The 24,959-nt window shown below is 47.8% G+C and overlaps 2 protein-coding genes across 2 annotated transcripts in view; one reads left to right on the top strand and one right to left on the bottom strand.

The window, feature by feature from the left end:
* DPP7 (dipeptidyl peptidase 7) overlaps positions 1-24,959 on the bottom strand; it is a 26,320-nt gene extending 1,361 nt beyond the window's left edge. Inside the window, exons 1-12 of the mRNA XM_069770529.1 lie at positions 24,803-24,959; positions 24,407-24,520; positions 19,344-19,483; positions 18,466-18,629; positions 16,444-16,579; positions 13,452-13,533; positions 11,030-11,196; positions 9,871-9,931; positions 1,687-1,805; positions 1,447-1,603; positions 1,074-1,138; positions 178-248 (exon numbers count right to left, since the gene is read on the bottom strand). Coding sequence (XP_069626630.1) covers positions 178-248; positions 1,074-1,138; positions 1,447-1,603; positions 1,687-1,805; positions 9,871-9,931; positions 11,030-11,196; positions 13,452-13,533; positions 16,444-16,579; positions 18,466-18,629; positions 19,344-19,483; positions 24,407-24,520; positions 24,803-24,905 — 1,379 coding nt within the window. The 5' untranslated portion in view covers positions 24,906-24,959. The remainder of the gene's footprint in view (positions 1-177; positions 249-1,073; positions 1,139-1,446; positions 1,604-1,686; positions 1,806-9,870; positions 9,932-11,029; positions 11,197-13,451; positions 13,534-16,443; positions 16,580-18,465; positions 18,630-19,343; positions 19,484-24,406; positions 24,521-24,802) is intronic.
* LOC104313579 (kelch-like protein 9) lies at positions 2,754-9,053 on the top strand (the record flags this gene model as incomplete). The annotated part of the gene is made up of 4 exons (XM_009912577.2): positions 2,754-3,911; positions 5,205-5,457; positions 7,336-7,496; positions 8,655-9,053. Coding segments are annotated over 4 exons (1,971 nt in total), but the record flags the coding sequence as incomplete, so codon positions are not given.

Raw genomic sequence — 24,959 nt, 5'->3', positions numbered from 1 at the left:
CCTGAAGGCTGTAAGAGCCCTGTACTGGGGAGGAAGATTGCTCTTCCACAGTTACGCTGCAACAGTCTGGTATCCAGTCCTCTTTAAGTATCTCCTGGTTCTTTGGACTGCGGCTAGCTAAGATCAAACACCCAGGGCAGTAGGATTTTGTCAGCCAAAGGAGAGTTCAGTACTTACCGGAGATCTAGGTGATGAGCGCCTCCTTTAATGGTCAATGCAATTAGTGAAGGACTGAGACTGCTATTTATCTGTAAGGAAAAGGAGCAGAGACAAACTCTGACCAAGTTACCAGGCAGAACTGGTCATCAGTACTGAAAACTGGAAGCCAAGTTGGGCAGGACAGAGGAAAAGCATGGGAAGGGATCCTTGGTATGGCTGATAGAGTGTGCATGGCTAACAGTCCTAATGAACCGAATCATCTGTCTCGAAGTGAAGGCTTCCCCCAAGATGAAAACTGTCAGCCTATTCCAGTACAGGTGGTTTGAAGTAACAGGTTCTTTTGGGCCCATGCACCCTAAGCAGCCTGTTCCTCTTGCAGCTGGGATTACCAAGCCAGCCTAAAACAAGGAACTCCTGCATTACAATCAGGAGCTCAACTAACTCCAAATCCAGTTCTGGGTCATTTTTGGGTTTAAATTTTAAACTAGAGTTCTGCCACCACTCTGAAGTTTTGTTGAACCTAAGCCAAAATATGCCCTGGTTCGAGTTGCTGCTTACAGCAACTGCTTGGTCTCACAAAGTATGCTGAGACTGGAGATAGCAAGGAGCACTTGCTGTCAGCGCTGAGACCAAGTCTCGACACAGAAACACAATGGGTTGTGTTCAGACCCTGGATGTTGGGTAAGAAGGCTCCTGCTGTGTCTGTACCTTTGCTGCATCAGTGTTCCTGGCTGATGGACTCTAATGGACTGATGTCCTGAGGCTCCTGAATGGTTCAGCATAAAACAGCTGCTTGCAGAAACCCAAATGGGGTAAAGATGAATTGCCAGTGCTTCTTTGAAAGGGAGAGGGGGCAGTGTATCACCTGAAAAGGCTGCTCTCTGTGTTCAGTGTGCAGGAGTGCACATGCTTACCCCACCTCCAGCCCACGGGTCCAAGTCTCCATTTGAAAAAATGATGTTGCTTGCACTTTTCAGGTCTGAAATTCAGAGAGATGACATTTGAGAGGCCTCCTTCCTGCCCATTTACCCAAATGTGTTTGGCTATGCTGCAAACATGGTCAAGAACAGAAAACACAGGAGAATAAAACAAATTCTTGGCAGTTTTTAGGTTTCCACTTCTGTCTCAAGGAGGTATGGAAAGGTCTGTCTCAAGTCAGCACAAGGCTGTGACTGCCAGGACTTGTTAGTGCACTGTGCCTGTCCCCATGGAGCTCAGCTGGGCAGAGGCGGGACAGGCAGGCAACTATGGGGCAATGCAAAGGGACAAGCAGCCAGCACAACTCACCTCCCCCCCAAAAGTTTGTCCGCAGCCAGTGTGCTCGTGGCCTCACATGCCATTTGCTCCGACAGTACTGCTCTCGCATGGCCTCTGTGAAGGGCATCTCGGGGAACATGTCGGTCACATTGTTGCTGTTGAAAGTTAAATTGATCTCGGTGCAAACCTAAGAGACATACAAGAGCTGTCATAGGGCAGGGGGATAACCAGGGCAGCAGCTGAAACTTGTTGATGTCTCCAACACCTTACCTGGTAGTCCCAGGCCTCAGCATCTGAGCCAATGCCACAGCCTGTGGGGTCAGCACAGGACTGGTACAGCTGGTATATGTCGTAACACTGTGCTGAGCCGGAGGAGTTGTAAAACACCCCTGCCAGGTGGGAACACAGCACAAAGCCAACCTGTCAGTACCTCTCTGCTGTCTCACCCACCACCTCCCACACAAACCTCACACGGCCAAGACCAAGCAGAAGGGTAGCTATCCCAGCTGGGCAAGTGTGTAAGGCTGGGGCAGAGCTAGCAGGGTCTGCACCAGTGCTAGGTTACAATCCCAACTTCTTTATGCCAAAGCCTTCATGTGCTCTCAAGCATGACTGCCTGATACCCTTTGCTTCTGCTGTATTCACAGGGAGGAAGCCGCTCCCGGGTGCTCTTTGCTGTCTCTGCTCGTGCCAAAAGCCAAGCAACTGGCCAAAAGCAGCCTTGGGAGAGCCCTAGCCTCCAATCCCTAATGCACGCAGGAGCAGGCTGTGTGCAGCACATATTAGCTAAATGCTTCAAACTGGATGGGACACAACTGCTGAGACCTTCTCACCCCCCTCCCTCAAAGTTGCTGTCATCTGAATTCATCAAATTTAGTCAGAGGGCCAAGGGTAGCACGTCACAGACAGGATTTTGTTTTACTGTTGGTCAAGAAGGGAAAGAGGGCATGTGCAGGCTTGCCCCGATGAAAGAGCACCTGACTAGGTGGCCCAGCAAAGCATAGCTGGGGAGCTGCTGAAGAATAAGCTGCTTTTTTTTCTGTGTGGATGGGTAGTTACCAGATAGCGAGGAGGAGGAATGTGGCTACACTGGTGGCCGCCTGCTGCTGCCAGTGTCACAGCCCACAGGCAAAAACCCACAAACACTGTGCGTTTTGTGCAATAACTGGCACCAACAGCTCCACTTGCAAACAGCCCCACACAGCTCTGCAAGGCACACGGCACTGTGCCTGCAAAGCACTGGGCAGAGGCCATTGAGGAGGAAGGCTGCTGCACCTACTGCCTCTTGGATAGCTCTGTGGCACAGGCAGCACAGCCTCAGCTCCCTTGACACATGAAACCACTATTTCAGCCACAGAAGACTGCCCAAGAGATGCACTGAGTGCGTGCAGCGAAGAGTCCTGGGGTTGCTCCAGGTCTACACACCTTTCGAAGCAATGCTGCTCAGCTCACAGGCCAGCACAGCAAGGCTTGTGTCAGACACGTACCTGGCAAAACTCCTGGAAGGGCTCAGCAGCCTTCGCGCACAGAGAGCACTGTGCGATGTGACACTGGAGGCAGAAGGGATTTGCTTTCCAGCCCACAAGATCATTTTAGCATCAGCAAGCAACTACTGCAAGATCCTCTTTGTTGGAAACTTGACAAGAGCAGGGAGCCTGGATAGTAACATCAGGCTGAAAGCTGTCAGTGCTGCCGGGCTGAGGAACGTTCTCAACTTCATTTACTCCAACAAACTAGACCTCTCATTACAGAATATTGAAGAGACCTTCAAAGCTGCAGAAACCCTCCTAGTTCGGGAGGTGATCAAGCTGTGCTTTCGCTTTCTGGAGGGTTGCTTGAACTGTGAGAACTGCATGGATGTTCTTAACATTGCTAAAAAACTTGGCCCAGCAGAGTTGAGACAGAAAGCCATGTGCTACATAGGCCAGCATTACAAACAGATCCTGGCTGATCCTCAGTGCTTGAACGACCTGGACCGAGTAACCCTTTGTGAAATTTTAGACAGGACTGACACTGAGGGATGCAGCGAGCTGGAGCTGTTCAGAGTCGCTGTGAGCTGGCTGCAGCACGACCGCACGCGGCTGAAAGATGCAGCAGATATTTTAAGGTGCATAAGATTCCCTCTCATTCCTTTACGGGACCTGCAGAGATATGTCCAGGAAATGCCTCTTATGAGGCTGGATTCAGGCTGCCACAGGTACCTGCAGGAGGCTCTGAATTACCACTCCCAGCTGTATGCTCAGCCAGTCCTGCAGACCCAGAGCACGAGCCTTCGCTCTGGTTCCACTGTGCTGCTTGTTGCTGGTGGCAGAACCACTGAGAACTGCGTGTGTAGAGAGATGTGGGCTGCAGACCAGAGCTGCAGCACCTGGCACAAGGTGGGGGACCTCTGTGTGCCAGTGTACAACCACTGTGTTGTCATCATCAATGACTTCCTCTTTGTCATCGGGGGACAGTGCAAATTTGATCCCACAGGAAAGCAGCCATCAAATGAGGTAAGACACAAGAAACCTTCAGCCTTGGAAAAATGTCTGTGTGTGTGGAAGGGAGGGAGCAATTCCACTTGCCCACCACATATCTCCCACCTCTACATTTTTTTTAGCACTCTGTGCAGTACTGAAAGCCCTTGGGAATACAGCTTCCAAACTGTCTGGGAAGCAATCATGTCCTGCCCTGGTCTCACCTTGCTCCTACTGTAAATTGTCATCCTAATCTGTACACAACTTCCACAGCGCAGGTTCAGCCAGGTCCACATCAGTCAATCAGGCAACCCCATGAATGCTAGCTACCCCTATCCCCATTGTTGCTGCCATGGGACTCATGCTCGGGAGGCATGGTTAAAGCCTACCACTTCATTTGAGAATTGCTCCTTCCCTGGTTTTGCTCTTGAAAGGCAAATCTGCTTTAGCTCCCAGGCCCTTTCCCTTCTGCCTGGAGAGTAAAGAGACTTGTGCAGGACTTTATCTTTTCCTAGACGGCTTCAGTGAGCTTGCTAAAAAAACCAGCATGTTTTTCTTTCCCATGCTCCCAGGGGGCTCATTTCAGCATTGTACTTAGTTCAGCAGTGCCACTGCAAACAGCAACTCTCTTCCACTGCCTTGAAGGCAGGAGGCAGCTCAGCAGCAGCAGAGCAGAGGATGCTGAAGCAGCAGGGCTGCAGCACTGGCTGCTGGGCTACAGCCCAAGCCCAGCACTCACTGCATGTGGTTCTGCAGATACTGCCCTTGCTCAGTGACCTGGGCTTTCTCATCAGGACTGACAAAATAAGCCTGGGGAGGTATTTACTGCTGAACAAGATGTGAAGTGGAGGTGCTGTGCCCCTGTGGTGATGCCACCATGGGCAAGGGGAGGGGAAGCCACTCCTGCGTGAGAGCAGCGGGCAAAGCTCAGCTGCTCTCTTTACTACACAGCCAACCAGTAGCAGAGGTGCAAAATGTACTTGTTTAAATCTCACTGAAACAGTTTTCAGCTGACACATGCTAGCTGGTGTTTGAAACAAAGGTATTTCATTAAGCTAATGTGTTTCCATCTCCTGCTTGCTGCAAGCTGAGAGCGCAACCTGTTCACAAACCCCCACAGACCTGCAGAGAAGCCATAACTGAGCCTCCAGCTTCACTGGGGAGGTACTGCTGTTATCAGCTGGCTGGCACTGGAAGTTGAGCCTGGCCAGGTCTGAACATAAAACCTTCCTCTGTCCAGGGAAAACATTTAGCAGTTCTTGAAGCCACACGAGATGCAAGCCAGCCACCTGCCTTCTGCTAACCATCACCCATCTGCTGTGATCCTAGGTTTTCCGATTCGATCCCCGCAACACTTCTTGGCTCCAGGTCGCCAGCATGCTGGAGAGGCGGACACGCTTCCACGCGGATGTGCTGTCTGATTGCATCTTCGCCGTGGGTGGTGGGACACTGCTGGGGACCCTCACCCACACCGTGGAATTGTACCAGCCCACTGACAACAAGTGGGAGTTTGCAGCTCCTTTCCCTAGGCCTATTGCTGATCATGCAGGCACAACCCACAAGGGAATCCTCTATATTTCAGGTGATAGAGCTAGTAGAAAGCAGCATATTTTCATAGTTCCACTGATTTTTGCTGGCATCTTAATGTCACAGTCTAAGCGTGCACCCACACCAATAACACTCACAGATCCAGTGTCCCTTTCCTGCTGTGTTAGCACAGCCTCACTGCCCTCCTGAATGGCAGGAATTATTTTCTTTCCAAGTCGTTAAAGGTGACACCATCGTCTTGCAATCCACACCCCTCCTCGCCTTTGACCTTGCAATCCTGGCTAAATCCCAAAGCTTTGCTGTCTGAAAAGGTATACCAGGAGCAGGCTGCCATAGTGTTGGGGATGGGATTAAATCCTACTATTAACCTGAATGGAAGATGTGGGACTAACCCTACTGTGCTGCTTTGTTAACCTGTACAAAAAGAAGTATAATGCAGGCTCTTACTCTCTTACCCATGGAGCCTGTACAGCTCTTGCCCTAGAAGGGATCCTCAGTCTTTATAGAGATCTTTGGTAGATGGTTCAGGATATGTAACAATAAAGCAGCATGAGATTAAACACTCCAGGAAATTGTTGTAGGATCTTTCGCTTTTGCAGCTACTAATTTGGACTTGAAAGATAATCTTTGGTATGCCCTAGGAAAAGCACTGTGTTGTTTGTGTTATTGCCTCTGCAGTTAAAAGTCCTGGGCCAGTCTGCTATCACTCTAGGCTCCCTGCTTTGTAAACCCGTTATGGCCACCTGAGATCACTGTACTGATCTAGTCCAGATTAACTTCAATTGCACAGTTCCAATGAAGGGCACTTCTCTGTGATAGACTGTACACCCGAGGCCCCAAGGGCAGGGAAGGTAGCACACGGGCTGTCCTACCCAGACATGTACCCCAGTGACAGCAGGGCACTGCTCCTGCACTGGCAGCACAGGTGGATAATAGTTCAGCTGGGGGAATGGCTGAGACTCGGGCTCAAGTCCCTGCTTTGACTCAGCTGGCCCATGGTGCCACAGGTAGCTCATTTAACCTCTGTTGGTCTCAATTCCTACAAGAGAGCAAGGACAAAATTGCCTCACAGATCTTCAAACATACCATAGTGATCTAGGCTGGATAACAATATACCACTTGGGTATAAGATCTTACCCACCTATAGCATTCATTCATGTCTAAACTAGCGGCATAACTGCAAATTTGGTTTGGCCAGCCTACAGCCCTGCCCAAGCAAACTGAAAAATTAAGGGCATTACTTCAGTACAGGATTTAAACACAAGCTCCATGCAGACAAAGTGTCCACGCCCAGGTGAGCTGGGGCTTATGACAAACCTGAAATACCATCTTCCTTGTTTGCAAAGACTCTCTGAAGGCTGGAATTCAACAGGCAGGCAGGTGGAGGCATTTACCCTTCCCATAGCAGTACCCTCCTCCTGCAAGGAGCTTTTTATAATGCACCCGTGAAATATACAAGTGAGTGCCTAATAAGGAGAAAAAGTTAACAGCAGCACTGGCAGATTGGCTCTGACCTTCTGTTGAAGATTCGAAGTTCAAAGAGCTTTGAACGCTTTTCTTTCAAACCACCATTCTGTGACTGCATGCTGGAAGCAGATTCCCTAATTAAAGCTGTTCCTGGTTACATGTGAAATATCCCAAGAGCTTTATTCAAAAATCTTTTGTGGAAAACTATTTACAGAAAGAGCTGGAACTGGTTTGATTTTGGTGTTTTTTTTTCTTTAAAATACCTAAAAAGCTTAGGTTTTAAATTTCACACTGCATCAGCTCTGCAGAACAGTGTGAAAATTTAAACCTGAGCTTCTTAGGTATTTTAAAGAAAAAAAATCAGCTCTGCTAATGTTTGCGGAAGGTTTGCTGGATCTCAGAAAGGATGATGGATAGATTTTCAAGACTTCTGCTTTCCTTCTAGGGGGCTTCTCTGGAGGTAAAACCTTACGAGACACTTACAGCTACCTCCCTCGCCTCCAATGCTGGATTGGCAACAGTGCCATGGCTTTTACCCGTTGTGATCATGGGATGGCTACAGTCAGGGACAAGATCTTTTGTGTTGGAGGAAGGACACTAAAAGGAGTAAGTTCATTTGCTCTTATAATCCCAAGTATGGGGTCTTTGTAGTGCTAGGCAACCAACAGGTTGACCAGTAACTTCATTATTTTTGGTCTCTTGGTGAACTGGCACAGTTGCAAGTCAGGGCAATAAGCTTATGAAAACGTGCCTGCCATTACAATCGTGCACATTAGAAGCTGCCCTGTTGTCACACTCTATTTGCTAGAGTACAAAGGCTGTTGCAAGCATTTTTTTAAATAGAGAAAACATACAGTGGAGCACAGCCTGCTAGCACAGGAAAACCTAAGTGTAAAGCTGGTCACATACCTGCCCCAAACACACTGACCACCTAATATTCCTTGTTCGAGCTGAGAGGGGGCAAAACACTGGGAGACGGGAAGAGGAATGGACTGCAGTGAGGACACTAGCCTAGATTTTAGGAAAGATGGGCTCAAGTCCTGGAATGCAAATGAAGTCTCTTCAAACCTGGATTTCCCATTTCTGAAAAAAAGAGGGAAAGCACTGCCCAGCCTTCTGGAAGAAACCTGACAGGGACTGAAAGGCTCACTCTAGGAGAATCCCATTCCCTGAAGCCAAGAGAACTGAGTTTTCAAAGATCATTCAGCAATTCCCATTTGAAAGTGTAAAGACTCAGGGCCTGGCCTGATTTCACCATGACCGGTATGGTTTCTTTTGACGGAATGAGGGCATCTTAATTGCTCACTGAGGAAGGGATAGAAATCTGTAAAGAGAAACTGCACATCAAGGCTGACATCAAAATCCTCCAGATGATACAAACTCAGTTATTGTCCACAATTCAATGCAATATAGCCCTCTTTAGATGATTCCCTTTGTAATGTGTTAAAAAGTCTGGAGAGCAGGCAGGACTTGGGCTATGCCAGTTCCAGCAGGTCCCTGTGGCACCTTGCTCAGCTCACTCTTCTGATTTTCCAAGAAGAAGAAAGCTCCTTTAAAGCCACACCATTTTGATATTTTATTCAGTTTCTTTTGAGGCTCTGATTTGTAAATGTGGATCGAAAATCTGGCACCTTAAAGCCCATGGTATTCAAATAGATGTTGAGACACTGGTTTCCTGTATTATGAACCAAGCAAGCCCAATGTGACAGTGATGCCCACTCAAGGCATGATACAATGGGTGAGTGTTGGTCTGGTTCCTTGTAGGTGGAGGAATGGATTCATGTCAACGAGACAGAGTATTATTGTCCTGTAAGCAATCAGTGGACAACGCTAGCGCTATCCCCGTTCAACTGCTGCCAGTTCAGCATCACAGCCCATGACACGATGCTCTACCTCGCAGGAGGTGGGTCACTGCAGCACATGCAGAAAGAAGACAGTGTTTTCCTGTATGACACAGAGGGGCAGGTATGGAAGAAAGCCAGTCCCCTGCCTAAAGCTCTGGTGGATCATGCCTCCTGCATGCTTAAACTGTCCCAAGTAAATGCAGCTGGTGAGATGGGGAGAGGCACGAAGTGCTTCCCCGCAGGCAGGAGGAAGAAGTCTACCCTCAGCTTATTCATCACAAAGAAACAAGAGTCCCACTCTGCCTCAGAAAAGAAGTAGGATGTGAATACGTGAAGCAGAGCTGACAGTGTTTGCCAAGACATTAGTATTTTAAAACTCTTCTAGTTGCCAGCCAAACATCTTTAGCAGTGATTTGGAATTGGCATGTTTCTGACTTAGTGCTACCATGGTGACATGCATAATTTGCAAAAAAAGGAATTGGTTCCCAATCCTACTAAGCCACGTTAAACCCATAAGAATTCCTTAAATCAATTTTTTGCCATTCAGAACCTGTTTTTCTGAATAATGACCAAGGTAGAACTTATTTTTAACAAGCAACTTGAGAGATTTTATGAGGAATTCTCTCTCTAATAAATTCCTTACAAACACTGCTGGCTGACAAATTAAGTACTCACAGAGATAAATGCACACACTGTATTTAAGATTGTCTTGCACTGGATTAAGACCATAGGGCATTGTGATGACAACCTTGTCCTCAACAAGCAGACCAGAAAACTTCCTTCAGTGAATGCGCATTGAAACTGTGACTGCTTGAGCCAGAGTATGGGTAAACTTTTAGAAAAGAAACAAGTGCCTTAGAAGTCCACATCTCATGGACAGTCAACAGGCTAAGGGGCTGCAGTGGCTGAAAAACCTGACAAGAATAAGTTTGGAAAGGTGAGGGAATGAACCCATGGACCACCATGGGACATCCCGACAGACAAAGCCAATATGGGGCAAAACATCCCAGTGGGAGATCAGAGTCACACCAGCTCCCACGATACACAACCTGCACAACAACACAACAGCTCTACTTACAGGTGCTTCTAGAAAACAGGGTGTTAAATAAAAGACCAAACTGGTAATATTAACTCACCAACAAGAGCAGCGAGGCCTTCAATTGGGTCTGTGTGGGCAAGGATTTGTTCACAGCTGACCTGGATGAGACACATTACAGGCAAATTGCAGACAGAATAGTTAACAGTCTCTGCTCCATGGAAGGGCTAAGCTGGAAGATTCATTAAAATTACCACTTACACAGTTTATGGTTCAGCAGCTTTCCAAGGGCCTAATGCAACAGGTTTGGGTTTTTTTTTTTCCTCCCTTCTAGCAACAAAATACATAGAAACAAGGAGACAGGGCTAGGACAAACAGTTTCTTTACCAAGTTAAGCAGCTGTGCAGAGGCCATGGTGATACACAACAGTTTCTTACTCCTACAGTCAGAATATTTAATGCCCTTCTCAAGAAGGGGTGGAATAATTATTTCCATTTTACAGGTTGTTAAATAGACCCTAGAAAGGAACTGGATGCCCAGTGGAGCCACAGACGGCATCTCCTGAGTCCCAGAACAGCGTAGCCTGTATGACCTCTTGCACAGTATGCATTTTGCTCCAGGTAGGACTAGAAGCATAAATGCCAGCTGGTGCCTGAGAAGTCTTTGTAACCCCCTGAGAACCAGGCCCCTTTCCCACACTTTGCCGTCTCTGATTCTCTTGAAAGTTTTCAGGTTTTCCAGTCCCCATGGCAGCAGACTTTTCTCTGCATTATACTCTGAGGTATGTCATCTTCCTAGGTGATACTTAGAAAGGAGCCTGATTTTTAGATCTCCATCGCTACCCACCAAGAAAAATACATTTATGAAAGCATGTTGAGGTGGGCTACAACAAAGCTACCCTTTAAAAAGCTACAGGTTTTTAGTGTTTAAAAAAGTGTTTAAAAGCTGAAGTCACCAAGCTTGCACAGGCCTTTGTGTCTAAGGTAAAGGCAGAGCAAGGTAGGTAATGGTTCCAGCAAACCCTTCCCAACAAGCCTTATAGCTGTGCATTTCAAACACAGCAGTCATCATCACAGAGAAGTTTAAAATTTGTAGATTTACTGTCAGAGTGAAGGGCTGCAACATCTACCACTACCTCTGCCTGTCACCATCACTGATGGTGTGTGCCTGACAGCATCCCAGACTGTGCAGCCCCCTGCACTCTGGTCACCAAGGTGCACATCAGAAACCGCGACTCTTACCCGTGTCCTGGTACTCACCTCCACTGGATTGGCAGGGAGGCGACCCATGAAATCGGTTTTGTAAGGGTAGTCCATCATGGCCATCATGGTGAAGGCATTTCTAGCAAACCCAAAAAGCTGGTAAACATCCCCCTTGTTAGAGATCTTATTGCATGTGGCCATTTTGCTGCTGATTTCATCGTAGGCTGCAGAAGGAAGGAAAATGAAAGACATAGATGTAGGGTTCAGTTATATGGAACTTAGTTACTGGGCCTGAAAGTAGCTCATGGTCGCAAGAGCGTTCCAGACGCCTTTAGAAGGCCTTGAACAGAATAAACAAGAAGACAGAAAAAGAAAGATCCCAATTAGAAAAACACAGGTGTGCATTCCACAATAAAGGGAACTTGGCACAAACAACCTCAATTCGGCAGTTTAGCTTGACCAATTAGACTGAGACAAGTTTTGCATGCTCTAGTTAATATAGCCAATTATGTCCTATGTTTATGCGCGTGTACAGAGTGAGTATAACTAACTGTATCTTATGTTTATACGCATGTACAGTGTCGATATAACCAATCACATTTTATGCTTGTGCACATGGACACCAAATGCTTGCATGCAGCAGCCAGTCAAAGCTTCTAAGCAACTTAGAGAATTGTGTAAGAATGATCAGCTAGGCTCAATAAACTGGCGACTGTAATCATCATATTGGTGTTCTATCATCCGGACCCCACATGGAATAACCCTAAACCCTACACACAGACTTCAACAGAGGAAAATAATACCAGGCTTCAGCATCTTGTTTCACTCAGGAGTAAGGACATGCTGTAACACACAGATGAGGTTTCTAGTGGGAAGGACACATTACATCTAAATTTACACACACGTGGATGTTCAGGGACAGCCTTCCTGTACAGCTTCACGACTCTGTGTGGCCCACAGCCCACACTCTGCCCCTTGCAGAGCCACCGACACCTCCCTGGGGAGCCCAGAGGAATCAGCACCCACTGAGATGGAAGCAAGCCCAGCTGGCACAGTGAGAAGAGCAGCTTGGTATGAGCCTGTCCTCACTGGTGCCCCGCCTGGCTGCCTCTTCCTCTCCCTCACAGGCTCCCTCCCTGTGGTCTGCTGTGTCCTGCAGGGTCGTCTCCTCAGGCAAGCTCTCATGCAGGAGAGCAGGGTGCAGCATACAAGTCCCAGTGGGATTCAACAGCTGGAAAAACTGGCAGGGGAAAAAAAAAAAAAAAAAAAAAAGAGCTCCTTGGGAGCTGGGTACATTTGCAGTAAAAATTGCTAAGTGAGAATAGTGCTCACAAAATCACAAAGGACTCCTGAGATGTGCCTTCAAACTTCAGTGTGAAGCAGAGGGGTCAGCTGAAGTCAGGAAATCTGTCTTTGAAGACATTCCTTCAAGATGCACTCTTATACCTTTGCATTTCTGCTGGGGAAAGCTACTCCCTTCATTTTCATCCTCTACATTTTGGAGTCACAGTTCCTGTCTGTCCTCATCATACTCTACGAGCTGCCCACCGGAGCCCGGCTGTCTTTACTTGGAAACCCAAGGCCTGGAACCTGCCTCTTGATCCTCACTTGAGAGCCTAAGCCTTAAATATGACCACCTTATCCACCCCACTGCAGAAAGTGTGGCCCCACACAGACCTCGAGGACCTTGGCTATTTAATGGTAATTTTTTTCTTGCTGTGACCCAAAGCTAAACAGGATTTTGGACCCCCAACTCCGCTGGGCAATTCCAGGACCAGCCCCTGCACTGAGACAGTGACAGCAGCTGTCAGAGGCACACAGCCCCCAATGTGCAGCACCACAGACCAAGACAAACCTTGAGACAGACCAACAACCCACCACAGCTGTTCCAACACCAGCAGGGCTCCCAGGAAATGCTGCATTGGCCCACGATATCTGGTCTGGCTTACTTGGGAGACATTGCAGAGATCTTCACCAGTCTCTGTCCTTGGCTTCACCTAACTGTCCAAGGCTAGAGACAGTGATGGCTGCTTCAAGACCTAGATTGCCTTCCAAATATTTCTCAGATATGTCCAGTGAGCTGAGCCACACAGTTGTCATACCCACCTGAACAGTTGTCAATGGTGTGGATGTTCAGGACAAGTATCTGGTGAAACGCGAGTCTTTACCAGCATAAAATGCAGGTGTTTTGCACCTGCAGGGTTTTTTGCACAGGCGCAGAAAAGAGTTTCATTAACACTGTGTAAGCCCCCACATAGATGTTTTCATTGTGGTGTTGGTTACTAATTTTAATGCTAACTGAAACAGTTCATTAAACTGTGCAAGCAGAAAGAGGGGCCCAGGTGGGCATTTGTGTTGATTTAGCTGAACCAATTGAAGACCTATTTGAAGTAAAACTGAATCAACTTTTTTTTCCACATGGCTGGGACTGCCTGCTGGCTGCCCTTGGGAAGCTGTTTGCAGGGCTACCTCTTCTTACCTCCACTCAGGCACAGATCCTTAATCTGCTGGAAGGCTTTGCGGGCAGCTATGACGCAGCCTGGGCTGGACTTCTGAAAATCCTGAAGGGACAGAAAAGACATGGGATTACAGTTGCACAGAGGAGATATGTGTGGAGGCTGCACTGGGAAGAACTGCCATAAGTACCAGGAGATGCCAGGGGTTACTGGCCCACTGGTCAGAACCTCATCTGTGGCTCCAGGAGCAGTGACACCAGTGTTTCTGCCTTGTCTTCCAGACAATCAGCATGTCCCAGCAGAAGCCAACAGTCTGCACATCAGACCAAGCAGCAACTGTTTCACCAGGTCTTGCTGGAATGAGCTGTTAGACAAAACGCTTTGCACTTAGTGAAGCCATTAGACTGAACGTGAAGCAGTGAAAGGAGACACATGCCTTTGCCAGGACATGGGAAGAGGGTGCCAGGCTGCTAGGCCCAAAAGTGTTGGGTTTGGTTTTTTTTTTTAACCACACAAGACAAGTCCTTCTAACTGCACTTTGTCTATGAGAAAGAGCCATGAAGTCAGTTATGCATGGAGGGTGAAGCACTGGTTTGGGAACCAAGACCTGCTTTTCTTCTTAAGCCTGCCAGTCGCCTGCCAGATGACCAAGAAGGCCATGTCCTTTTTCTCGGGAAAAACATTACTGGTCCTGAAAAAGCACTTTAAGGTATTTTTGAAGAGCTGTAGCTAGTTATGGTGGTGGAAGAAGTTGTTTCTGTCACTAAAAGGGTTTCTATCAACCCAAACTGTTTCTCTTCTGTCAGCTTGTAAGGCAGATTGAAATCTGCTGGCAACCAGTGCTTTGTAATAACGGGAATTATTAGGGCTCTTTTAAGGTCCCTTTACCCTGCTAGAGCCATGGTTAAGTAACACAAATCACTAGCTAAGCATTTTTCTTACAAAGACCGAGCCTCAACTAAAAATAGATTTGGGACATTGCTTGTATTCCTAACTCTGCCTTTGTCTGATAGTTAGGCTTACAGAAATCACTATGGAGTTTTCTACAGTTTACCTGGGCATTCCTTTAGGGATTCCAAATCTCCTTCTGGATGTGCTTATTGATCTTCATCTACTAATGGCTCTAATTGAAATGTGGGGATGAATCAGCCTGGGACAGAGGAGCAGGTCTGCTCTGGCTGCCGTGATGGCTGAGCTCCCCACTAGGCAATGCTGGAGTGCTGCAGCACACTGCCTGGCACACTAAGCAACCACCACCCATTCCAGTTCTCCCCTCCAGACCGTTATGGACACAGGAACAGTTCAGCTGAGCCATCACAGAAGCAGAGGCAGGAGGCATTACAGCCATTTCAAGGAAAGCTGTTCCCCCTCCAGGCTGCGAACTTTACTCTTTTGAATCACACCTAATTCAGATGCCTAAACTGACCTAAGCCGGTGGCCTGAACAGCCCCTGCAGCAGTAATCTTTTAGGAAGCATGGATGTGCCTGTGTCTGTAGTATTCACACATGGGCTTTCCGCACGGCTGCCCGCAGGGCAGTTGGCATATATAACCTAGCCTTATGTAAATGCCTTATGCAAAATCAACTTTCTGCCCTTTGCTCACATCCCCTGTGAGCTGGAGGCTTATGAAGTGAGCTGAAAAAGCTCAGTAAAAGTCACAGAGAAAGCTGCTTTGAGACAACGCACTCTGACTCACGGGAAGAGAGAGCTCCCACAATGATTCATGAAAGGTTTGTGCCTTCATTAGTATTAACAGCTCTCGGGGGTGTTCTCTCACCAAGAAGAGCAATTGAATTCAGATTTCAGATGCGCAGAGTGCTTTTATGCAAACACACTGAAGGTGGAAGGAATTACTTTGAAAACAACACAAAGCGCTTGCTTAGGATCTCAGCCCAGAGGTTAGCTTACCGCTACAGAGAGAATATATTTTAAAATGAATTGCAAAGTTTTTTCACATGAAAAGGTCAAAGCCCTAATTTCAGGGGCGTGTAATGACTCACAGCATATGCACAGCTGGAAGCAAGTCAAAGCTATCAGCTGAACAGGGCTTCTAAGAAGGAATTAGCTTCAACCAGGCAAGAATTCCCACTGCAGTGCCTAAGTAGTATTATGTTTTTTGTTTTAAAATGTATAATGTATGAAAAGACAAGATGTCTTTTATTATTTTATACACTTAGAGTTTCAAATGCTATTGTGTTTATTTTCATATGACAGTCTCTTCTTTACACTTACTAGTAATGCTATCTGTCCTGTAAGCCTCTGCATTGAAATAAGGTTTTCATATATGTAAATAAGAGGAAAAAGACCACAAGTTTCATACTCAGGTAGTTCATGCAAAGCCAACTGTGTCATCCAGATCTAGAAATTCATGTTGAAAAAGAGGCAAAACAGACACCGTCACAAGATTTCAGTACTAGCACATAGTACATCTCTTTCCTTATAAACTAAATGTAAGTCAGTTCTAAGCAATACCACCTTCCTATGGGCCCTATGTCCTCCAAATGAGAAAGCCACATTTAAATTTAGGTTTTAAGTGAACCCAGGACACCTGCATATTTTTAGTTAGTGAAATGAAGATTTCCAAGCTCTTCATTGAAATACAACCATCTTGGGACTAAGGAGCTGCTGTGAATCACTGATATCAATGCAAAATACATTTTGGGAGAGCATTTGAAGAATAAGTTATCCAAAGGAGCTTCAGCCAGGCACAAAGGAAAACTTTCAGGCTGTAATATGGTCAAGTCACTAGAAATGGGAAAGGGAATCCTTAGTGGTACTAAAGGTGCTGGAACCAAGTAGTGCTGCTCATTAGAGCAGCACCTTTGGGACCTGAGCTGCCACAGCTAAGGCAGTGCTCAGCCATCACATCTGCAGCTGCTGCTTTTCCTTGCGGGTTCCCATTTAATTGCATTCCCTGCCCAGCATTGATGCTGTGAAGACAGACATGGAAAAGGAAAAAAATCTAGCCTTCTTAAAGGAAGAAAATAATGCTGCTTAAAAGAGATGCTACTTACTGCTGTTACATCTCTGAAGAACTGGGTGGGGTCTCCAAGCCCAGCCACAGACAACAGAGGAGCACTGGCAGCTAATGCTCCAGCCACAATGTTTGGGTATTTCATCCTCATGTAAGCACTCAGCATTCCTCCATAGCTGCCATAGGAGAGACAAAAGTTATTTCCTTTAACAGACAGCTTGTAACATCGTAACTCAAAAGTTCAGGCCAGCATTCACAGGCTCACCTAAACCAAGGCATGATGAAGCTTATGGATATCTAGCAGATGCCATCCTCATGTAAAAAGATCCAGTTACAGTCAATGAGCAGCACATAATGTGTTCTTACTGGCCTTTTCCCAAACACTCACACCAACTCTGGTGGGAACACAGCAGCCCAATTTGCTTCTGCCACCAAATGTAAATCCTGCCTTAATGTTTAACTCTGTACCATCCTGAGTGTGTCCCGACAGCTTCAGTGCAGAACCAAGTGAGGCTCAAGTGAAGCTGTCACTGTTCAATGGGGGAAGGAGACACATTTTGCATACAGGATTATAAAGACTAGCTAGGCTCTTACCAAAGGGTGTCCCTGAATACTACACAATTTGCAGCCCTCTCTAGTGCTGGGAAGTGGAGAGTATTCTCCCCAGGCATCCCAAATAACAGCTGCATAGATGATCAGCACAGATATAGGGGAGACATTAACAAATACCACAATAAAACTCAAAGCCACCTTGGTAGCTTCAGTGCCAGGGCCACAATCTGCAGATATATCAAGGGTTGCTAGATAAACCCAAGGTGTCAACAGTTATTCATATGCCAGTGTTTGTAGAGTTACTCTGAGGTCACTCCTGGGGGTGGCAAATGACATCCCCAAAATGCAGGTAAAACCTGGTCTAACTCCAAGCTTACAGGTATTCAAGTCTCCCTCCCCACCACCTCAAGTGGTTGGAGTAAATATCATTCCTGCATCACCCACATGTAAAGCAATATGCATTTCTCTAACCCTGGTCTTGGAAACAGGCATTAGCTGAAACCTGCCATGGGTAATTTCAAGTTAAAGTTTGGCAAAGTTATAAGCAACAGAAGAGGGATTTTCTTCCTCCCATGGGAAATGCTGTGCTGCTCCAACACTGCCATATTTCAGTATTCTTCATACAGGTTTACTGCTGTTCAGGGCTGCTGCAGACTGAAGTCTGATTTACACACACAGAGCTGTAGTCTAACATGCAGCCCACCTAGCAGGTTTTGCTGAATCCCTCTCCCACCTCCCCAGCCCAGGACAGCTCCTGGCTCTTTTTACACTAGCTACTGTCCTGATAGTCACAGTACAAACACCCCCGAGATCAACAGTTCAGTCACCACCACAGTGGGCTGGAAGCTTAATGATAACTGTCAGGTCAAACGCTTTTTAGCTCACTGCAACTGAATTAGAAGCCCTGTACTTGGTGGAAGCCTTTTAAAGGGAAGCATCCCTCTACTACAAGTGTGGGGACCCATTCCAGAGACAAGGACATTGCATCAACACAGCTGCAACAGAGCAAGCACTTTGGGGAAGGACTTCTAGAAAGCAAGGAGCAACCAAGCAGCAGGTCGCAGAGCAGAATTATAAAGGAGCCTACAATGAAAATGGCTGGACGTTATTAAAGAGGCTGTGTTTAATAAAAAGCTGGGTGGCCCCTGGAAAGACTATTTTACCAATTATTAGTTTTCTGTATTTCCAATGTAAAATGTTCTGATCTTTCAGGAGGAATTGCCCAGTTTCTGCAATTCTGGCTGACTCATACATTGAAGATGCCTAGAAACATCCAGTCAGTGGTGCTTCTCCAAAGAAATCACAAATCAAGACTAATTCTTGATGGGAGAGCTGACTGGGACCTGGTGATGAGCTCTTGGGAGCTCGGGCACAGGCACATCTGCTCTCTATTGGATAGCTTAAAGCTCTGCCTTTATAACTTGCTTGAGAGCCAGAGAGCTCTATGAGAACAGCACGACTGTGGCTGGGAACGGATGCAGAGAAGGGGAGGAGCATACGCAACCTTTACCTGCCTCCAAAAGCAATGACAGGGCAGTCTGCAGCACCGTACTGCTGCTTAAGCTCACTAATTAGCACTGCATAGTCAGCGAGGGCTTGTTCCACGGTAAGCAGACCAGTCTTCTTCAGCTGTGTTGACTCAAGCCCAAATGGAAGAGACTTCCCATAGTACCTCTGAAAGGAAAGAGATATGCTGAGGAAATGATGGGAGTCAAGGTCTGGGTCTCCTCTGTTCTCACTATAGAACTGGTGTAAGCGTGCACAAATGGGAAGCAGTAATAGAGCATGTGGTGTCCTCTAACTTGTTCTTAACTGTGGAAGTGCCTTGTCTCCTGCATCTGATAAACAGAGACCTTCAGGGTGTATCCTGTAGAGGATGGACAGTCCATGACAAGCTAATTCAGTGGATGCCAAGTGGGCCCTCTCTCCTGAAAAATCCCCAACTAGAAAAGGGAACAGGGTAATCTCTTCATGCATAAGTTGTGGAATAGTAGATTTAATAGAGTGGTGTGCCTAGGGAAAGGTTGGCTTGGGACTTCTCAGGCTAGATATTAAATACTATCCAAAGAAAATAACTCTTTAATCCAGTGTGGAGTTCAAGGCCTATGGAAACTACTTACAAAAGCACTGGTCTAAAGCAAATACACCATGGCATAGATTTTACTGAAACAGTCTGTATCCTGGATTGCTGGTAGGCATAGTAAAAAAAATTCAGAAGCCATGGTTAAATAAAGAAGAGCTTCTACCATAAGGATAAAGCTTAGAGCAGGTATACCTCAGCTTCATGGCAAGAGATGTTATTATTTTTTTGGACCTGCAGAAAGCTGAATTCAGTAATACTGAAGAGAACAAGACTCTAGAGTACACATAATGACTTAAAATACTCACATGCTCAGCAAAAATCACAAGTGCTTGCTGTTCCTCTGCTAATTCAAATATGAAGTCAGAGTTCTGAGCAAAAGTCCAGATGTCACCTTCATTGCCAGTATAGAAGAAGATGGGTCCATATCCTTTCTTCCAGAACTTTGCTAAGTGAGACAATTGACAGAAGCAAATAATAATAATAAAAAAAAACCACCAAAACCCACATGAGCATGAAATGATTCTACTTTTGGTGAGTTTGGACAGGAGCTTAACAAGGAAAAACTGTAAACAGGCTGATCCCTGAGACCTGAGCTGGGGCATAAAGGCGTTAGAAAGGCCAGGCTACACAAATCTCTCATTTGAGCAGGGGTAAATAAGAGCTTTCAAGAGATCAGCATGTGGCCTGGAACTTATACTTCTGCCTGAAAATTCCTAAAATCTCAGTTCTGCAAGGCATTTGGAAACAGTTGCCCCCCAAAAGAGCAATTTCCCATTTATATACCCTTTTCAGCCCAATTCATCCCCAAATACTTGCACAGGTCACTTTTCCCACAAAATGGACGTTAAGGAATTGCCCGCATCTTTCTGCTGCTCCTGTGGTGAGATGTAACGTAGAACCAAGCTGTAAATCACATATCATAGAATGGTTTGGGTTGGAAGAGACCTTCAAAGATCATCTAGTTCAACCCCCCTTCCATAGACAGAGACATGTTCCACTAGATCAGGTTGCTCAAAGCCCCATCCAGCCTAACTTTGAACACTTCCGGGTTGGGGCATCCACAACTTCCCTGGGCAACCTGTTCCAGTGTCTCGCCATCCTCATAGTAATAAATTTCTTCCCTATATCCAATCCAAATCCACCCACATTCAGTTTAAAAAAGTTGCCCCCTAACCTGTCACTACAGGACCTGGTAAAAAGTCTCTCTCCATCTTTCTTACAAGGCCCCTTGTATGGAGTTTCTGTGGTGGGGTTTTGGTAGCAGGGGAGGGGCTGCAGGGGTGGCTCCTGTGAGAAGTTGCTAGAAGTTTCTCCGGCTCCAAGTCACCAAGGCCGACCCCATCAGCGATGGGGAGAACATATTTAAGAAGGGGATCCTACAGCAGGGGAGGAGATTGGAATGTGAGAGAAACCCCTCTGCAGATACCAAGACCAGTGAAGAAGGAGGGGAAGGAGGTGCACCAGAGGAGGTTGATGCCCCTGCAGCCCCTGGTGAGACGGCAGGCTGTCCCCCCCCAGCCCAGGGAGGTGACCGGGGGAGCAGATGCCCACCTGCAGCCCGGGGAGGAGCCCACACCGGAGCAGGGGGATGCCCCCGAAGATGGCCGGGACTCCACGGAAAAGCCCGCACTGGAGCAGTCTGTGCCTGAAGGACTGCAGCCCATAGAAAGGACCCACACTGGAGCAGTTCATGGAGAACTGTCTCCCGTGGGAGAGACCCCAATGCTGGAGCAGGGGAAGAGTGAAGAGTCCTGCCCCTGAGGAGGAAGAAGTGGCAGAGACAAGGTGGGATGAACTGCCCCCAACCCCCATTCCCCATGCCCCTGGAGGGGAGCAGGTGGAGAAAATCAGAGTGGAGTTGAGCTGGGAAGGAGGGAGGGGTGGGGGGAAGGGGTTTTGAGATTTGGTTTTATTTCTCATTATCCTGTTTTGATTTGATTGGTAGTAAATTAAATTGATTTTGGTTTTTTGCCCAAGTTGAGCCTGGTTTTTGCCTGCGAGCATAAGTGGTGAGTGATCCCTCCCTGTCCTTGTCTCGACCCACGAAGTTTTCTTTATATTTTCTGCTCCCCATGCCACCATGGGGGGAGGAGCGAGCAATCAGCCTTGTGGTGCTTTGTTGCCAGCTGGTCTTGAACCACAACAGTGTTGAAATCAACACTTAACTGATGTCTGAGGTCTGTTGTTGAAGAAAGCTATTTATTATCCCTCTTAATTCCTGTGCAATTTAAGACTAAGCTAAAATCAAATGTTTGTTAAAGTCAGCAAGCATTAAAGCAACTGTTTGTTAGATAAGCAAGTATTAACATCATGGGTCAGCTTGTCCTGCCAGTCTCAATTTGCCTTCAGTTATAAACAGATTAGAGGATGAAGCACATCACCTTCATATATGATCATATATATATATCATATGATATGTGTGTGTGTTATATATATAACATATATCAGCATATCAGCAGCAGCATATCCTGGGCTGCATCAAAAGCGTAACCAGCAGGTCGAGGGAGGTGATTCTGCCCCTCTGCTCCACTCTGGTGAAACCCCACCTGCAGTACTGTGTCCAGCTCTGGGGTCCCCTGCACAAGAAAGATATGGACCTGTTGGAGCGATTCTAGAGGAGGCCATGAAAATGGTCAGAGGGGTGGAACACCTCTCCTGTGGGGAAAGGCTGAGAGAGTTAGGATTGTTCAGCCTGGAGAAGAGAAGGCTCTGGGGAGACCTTGTTGCAGCCCTTCAGTACTTAAAGGGGTGTTGTGGTTCAAGCCCAGCCCGCAAAAAAGCACCATGAAGCTGCTCGCACACTACTCCCTCCGCACCCATCCCTTCCCCCCATGGGATGGGGAGGAGAAAACATGAAAAAAAGTCATGGGTTGAGACAAGGACAGGGAGGGATCACTCACCACTTATGGTCACAGGCAAATAACCAGGCTCAACTTGGGCAAAAAACCAGGCTCAACTTGGGCAAAAAACCAAAATCAATTTAATTTACTACCAATCAAATCAAAACAGGATAATGAGAAATAAAACCAAATCTCAAAACCCCTTCCCCCCACCCCTCCCTCCTTCCCAGCTCAACTCCACTCTGATTTTCTCCACCTGCTCCCCGCCAGGGGCATGGGGAATGGGGGTTGGGGGCAGTTCATCCCACCTTGTCTCTGCCACTTCTTCCTCCTCAGGGGCAGGACTCTTCACTCTTCCCCTGCTCCAGCATTGGGGTCTCTCCCACGGGAGACAGTTCTCCATGAACTGCTCCAGTGTGGGTCCTTTCTACGGGCTGCAGTCCTTCAGGCACAGACTGCTCCAGTGCGGGCTTTTCCGTGGAGTCCCGGCCATCTTCGGGGGCATCCCCCTGCTCCGGTGTGGGCTCCTCCACAGGCTGCAAGGGCGTTCCCTCCTCCAGTGCACCTCCTCCCCCTCTGACCTTGGTGTCTACATAGGTATTCCTCTCACATTCCAATCTCCTCCCCCACTGCAGGTTTCCCCTGTTGACTATGTTGTCCCAGAGGCGCTACCCCACTATCACTGAAGGGCTCAGCCTGGGCCAGAGGTGGGTCCGACTTGGAGCCAGCGAAGCTTCTAGCAGCTTCTCACAGGAGCCACCCCTGCGGCCCCTTCTCCGCTACCAAAACCCCCGCCACACAAACCCAAACAAACCCATTGCCACATCACCTAAAGGGACCCTCCAATAGCAGTTGTCCTACTGACACTGCTGTAGCATGTCACATGATGTCATTTCCATTAACAGAGAGGCCTGAATTGAATTCTTTGCATTCTCAACACAGACTTGCCAAAGCAGGATTTGGCTTGGAAATGGGTTTGAAACCTTTCATTAGCGAAACTGCTGCTCTTTGTTAACAAAGAGGCTGATTCTCTTTCTGTGTTGCATTTGCTTTCGGTATCAGGTAGGAAACTGAAGTGCTATCTTCACTGTAGCTTTTCTTCTGATAGGCTTCGTGGCTCCTGGAATAAACAACCATTCACAGGAGCCAAAACCAAACCAGACAGGTTGCTTAAAAACTTATCTATTTTTAGATTGAAATCCTGGGGAACTGCCAGCTAACCTCAAGACAGTCAGATGCCTCGTTGTGAAATAATAGTCTCCTTCAAGTTCTCACTGATAATCTAAAAAGACTCGTATTGCACAAGTAGCAGTAGAGGGGAAAGGAAGTACTCACAGGAATTTTTAGTAAGAAACTATTTGTAAACCAGCAGAACTGCAATGTTAGTGTTTTGTTTCTCACAAATATTATTCAGCTCTGCCTAGGCACACAGATAAAACAGAACACTTTAAAAAGAAAACAAATAAAAGTTATGCAATGCTTTAAACCAGATGATCCCAAAGCTCTGTTCATAAAGGGCCACTTAATTAGTGAAATTTCAGCCTTGAGTGTGTTATCAAAATTCACTGGTGTTCCCATTTCTTTGGGCTGAACTGATCCACAAATTCATGCTTGGTGAAACATATATGACTGGGTGCAGCTGCTGAACAAGCTGCAGACTAACAGGTGATGTGAAGAAGGTGAGATGCTGCATACAAGGCCCCAGACGCAGGCAGTCTGTGAGACAGAAGCAGGTAGGTGCCAAGCTGGGCAGCACTGGGCTGGTGCTATTCACAGCTCCGCCTTTGTTGTCTCCCTGCAAATCTCTCCCTGATTCCTCCAAGCAGGCAGGATTGAAAAACATGTGACACTGGTTATTGAAACTGCTGTCTTTTTAGACACAGACACTGTTCAGAAAAGCCTCCTCTCTCTTACTGTCTGTTAACAAAAGATAATACATTATTTGGCTAGAAAGGAAGACACCGCCAGCTCCTTGCTGGATGCCCTCATTGTTCAGCACAGCTTAAGCTATCTAAAGTTGCAGGTTTTTAATGCAAAACACCGACCCAAGAGGAGTTATCTTCACTCATACGAACGATGGGTACAGAGTGCAATGGTTAGGTCACTATCAGTTTTTCCTGCTGCATCCAGAGCACTGAGTTGCACTTGTAAGACATGCTGTGGCCAACTGAAAGCACACATGCACAGAGCCAGCCCTGGTGCAAGCCTAATGCAGCTGCTGCTTCTAGTCTGCTCTTGCTCAGGAGAGGCCAATCCCCACACCTGCTCCCTGTACCCGGTGGCCAGAAGGATAAATTGAAGGGAATGAGAGGAGGATACAGACCACGCCAGGGGCTAGCTCATGAAGGGCTGGTGCTCAGCTCAAACTGACTCCTGGCTGCTCTGAGCACCGAACGGAAGAGGACCTCTGTCCCGGTGCAGGAGCAGTTAAAGCTTAAGCGGACAGAAATTCAGCCCTGAGCCATAGCAAGGCCGGGCCACGCCAGGGCTGGGAGCAGCTCGGCTGCAGCACACCCCCCGGGACCCACCTGAGACCAGGTACCGCTGCGGGAAGGTCTCGTTGCCGCAGGTCTCGAAGCTGAAGTGGTCCCGCACCTGCTGGAAGAGCCGCTCCTCTAGGCCAGGCCCTGCTGCCCGGGCAGCTGGAGGAGGGGACCGTCAGCGCAGGGGAAACCGACAACCGGCGCCGCCAGCCGGTCCGGCCTAGCCCAGCGCTGGTAACCGGGGCCCAGGCGAGCCCGGGGCACCCGTCCAGCGCTCCCCGGGCCGGCTGGGCGCTGCCGCCCAGGGAGGCTGGTTCGAGGTCCCGTCCGGGGCCCAGGGAGGCCGGCGGGGGGAGTCCCACCCGGGGATGGGCCAGGGCAGTTCGGGGCTCCGGCCCGGGGAGCAGGGAGGCAGACAGGGCTCCGGCCCGGGGCACCCACCGGGAGCGGCGCCGGTCAGCGGCGGCGGGATGAGAAGCAGGAGCGGCAGCAGCGTTTCCATGGCAACCATCCAGCTCGCGCCTCCGCTCCGCGCACACGGCATGATCCTCCTGCGTGGGAACCGCAGGCTGCTGCTCACATGATCCCAGAGCTTTCG

Source organism: Haliaeetus albicilla, chromosome 26, assembly GCF_947461875.1.
Source record: "Haliaeetus albicilla chromosome 26, bHalAlb1.1, whole genome shotgun sequence".
Lineage (NCBI taxonomy): Eukaryota > Metazoa > Chordata > Aves > Accipitriformes > Accipitridae > Haliaeetus > Haliaeetus albicilla.
Note: the sequence above shows the minus strand (reverse complement) of the source record. Positions and strands in the feature narration are given on the sequence as shown.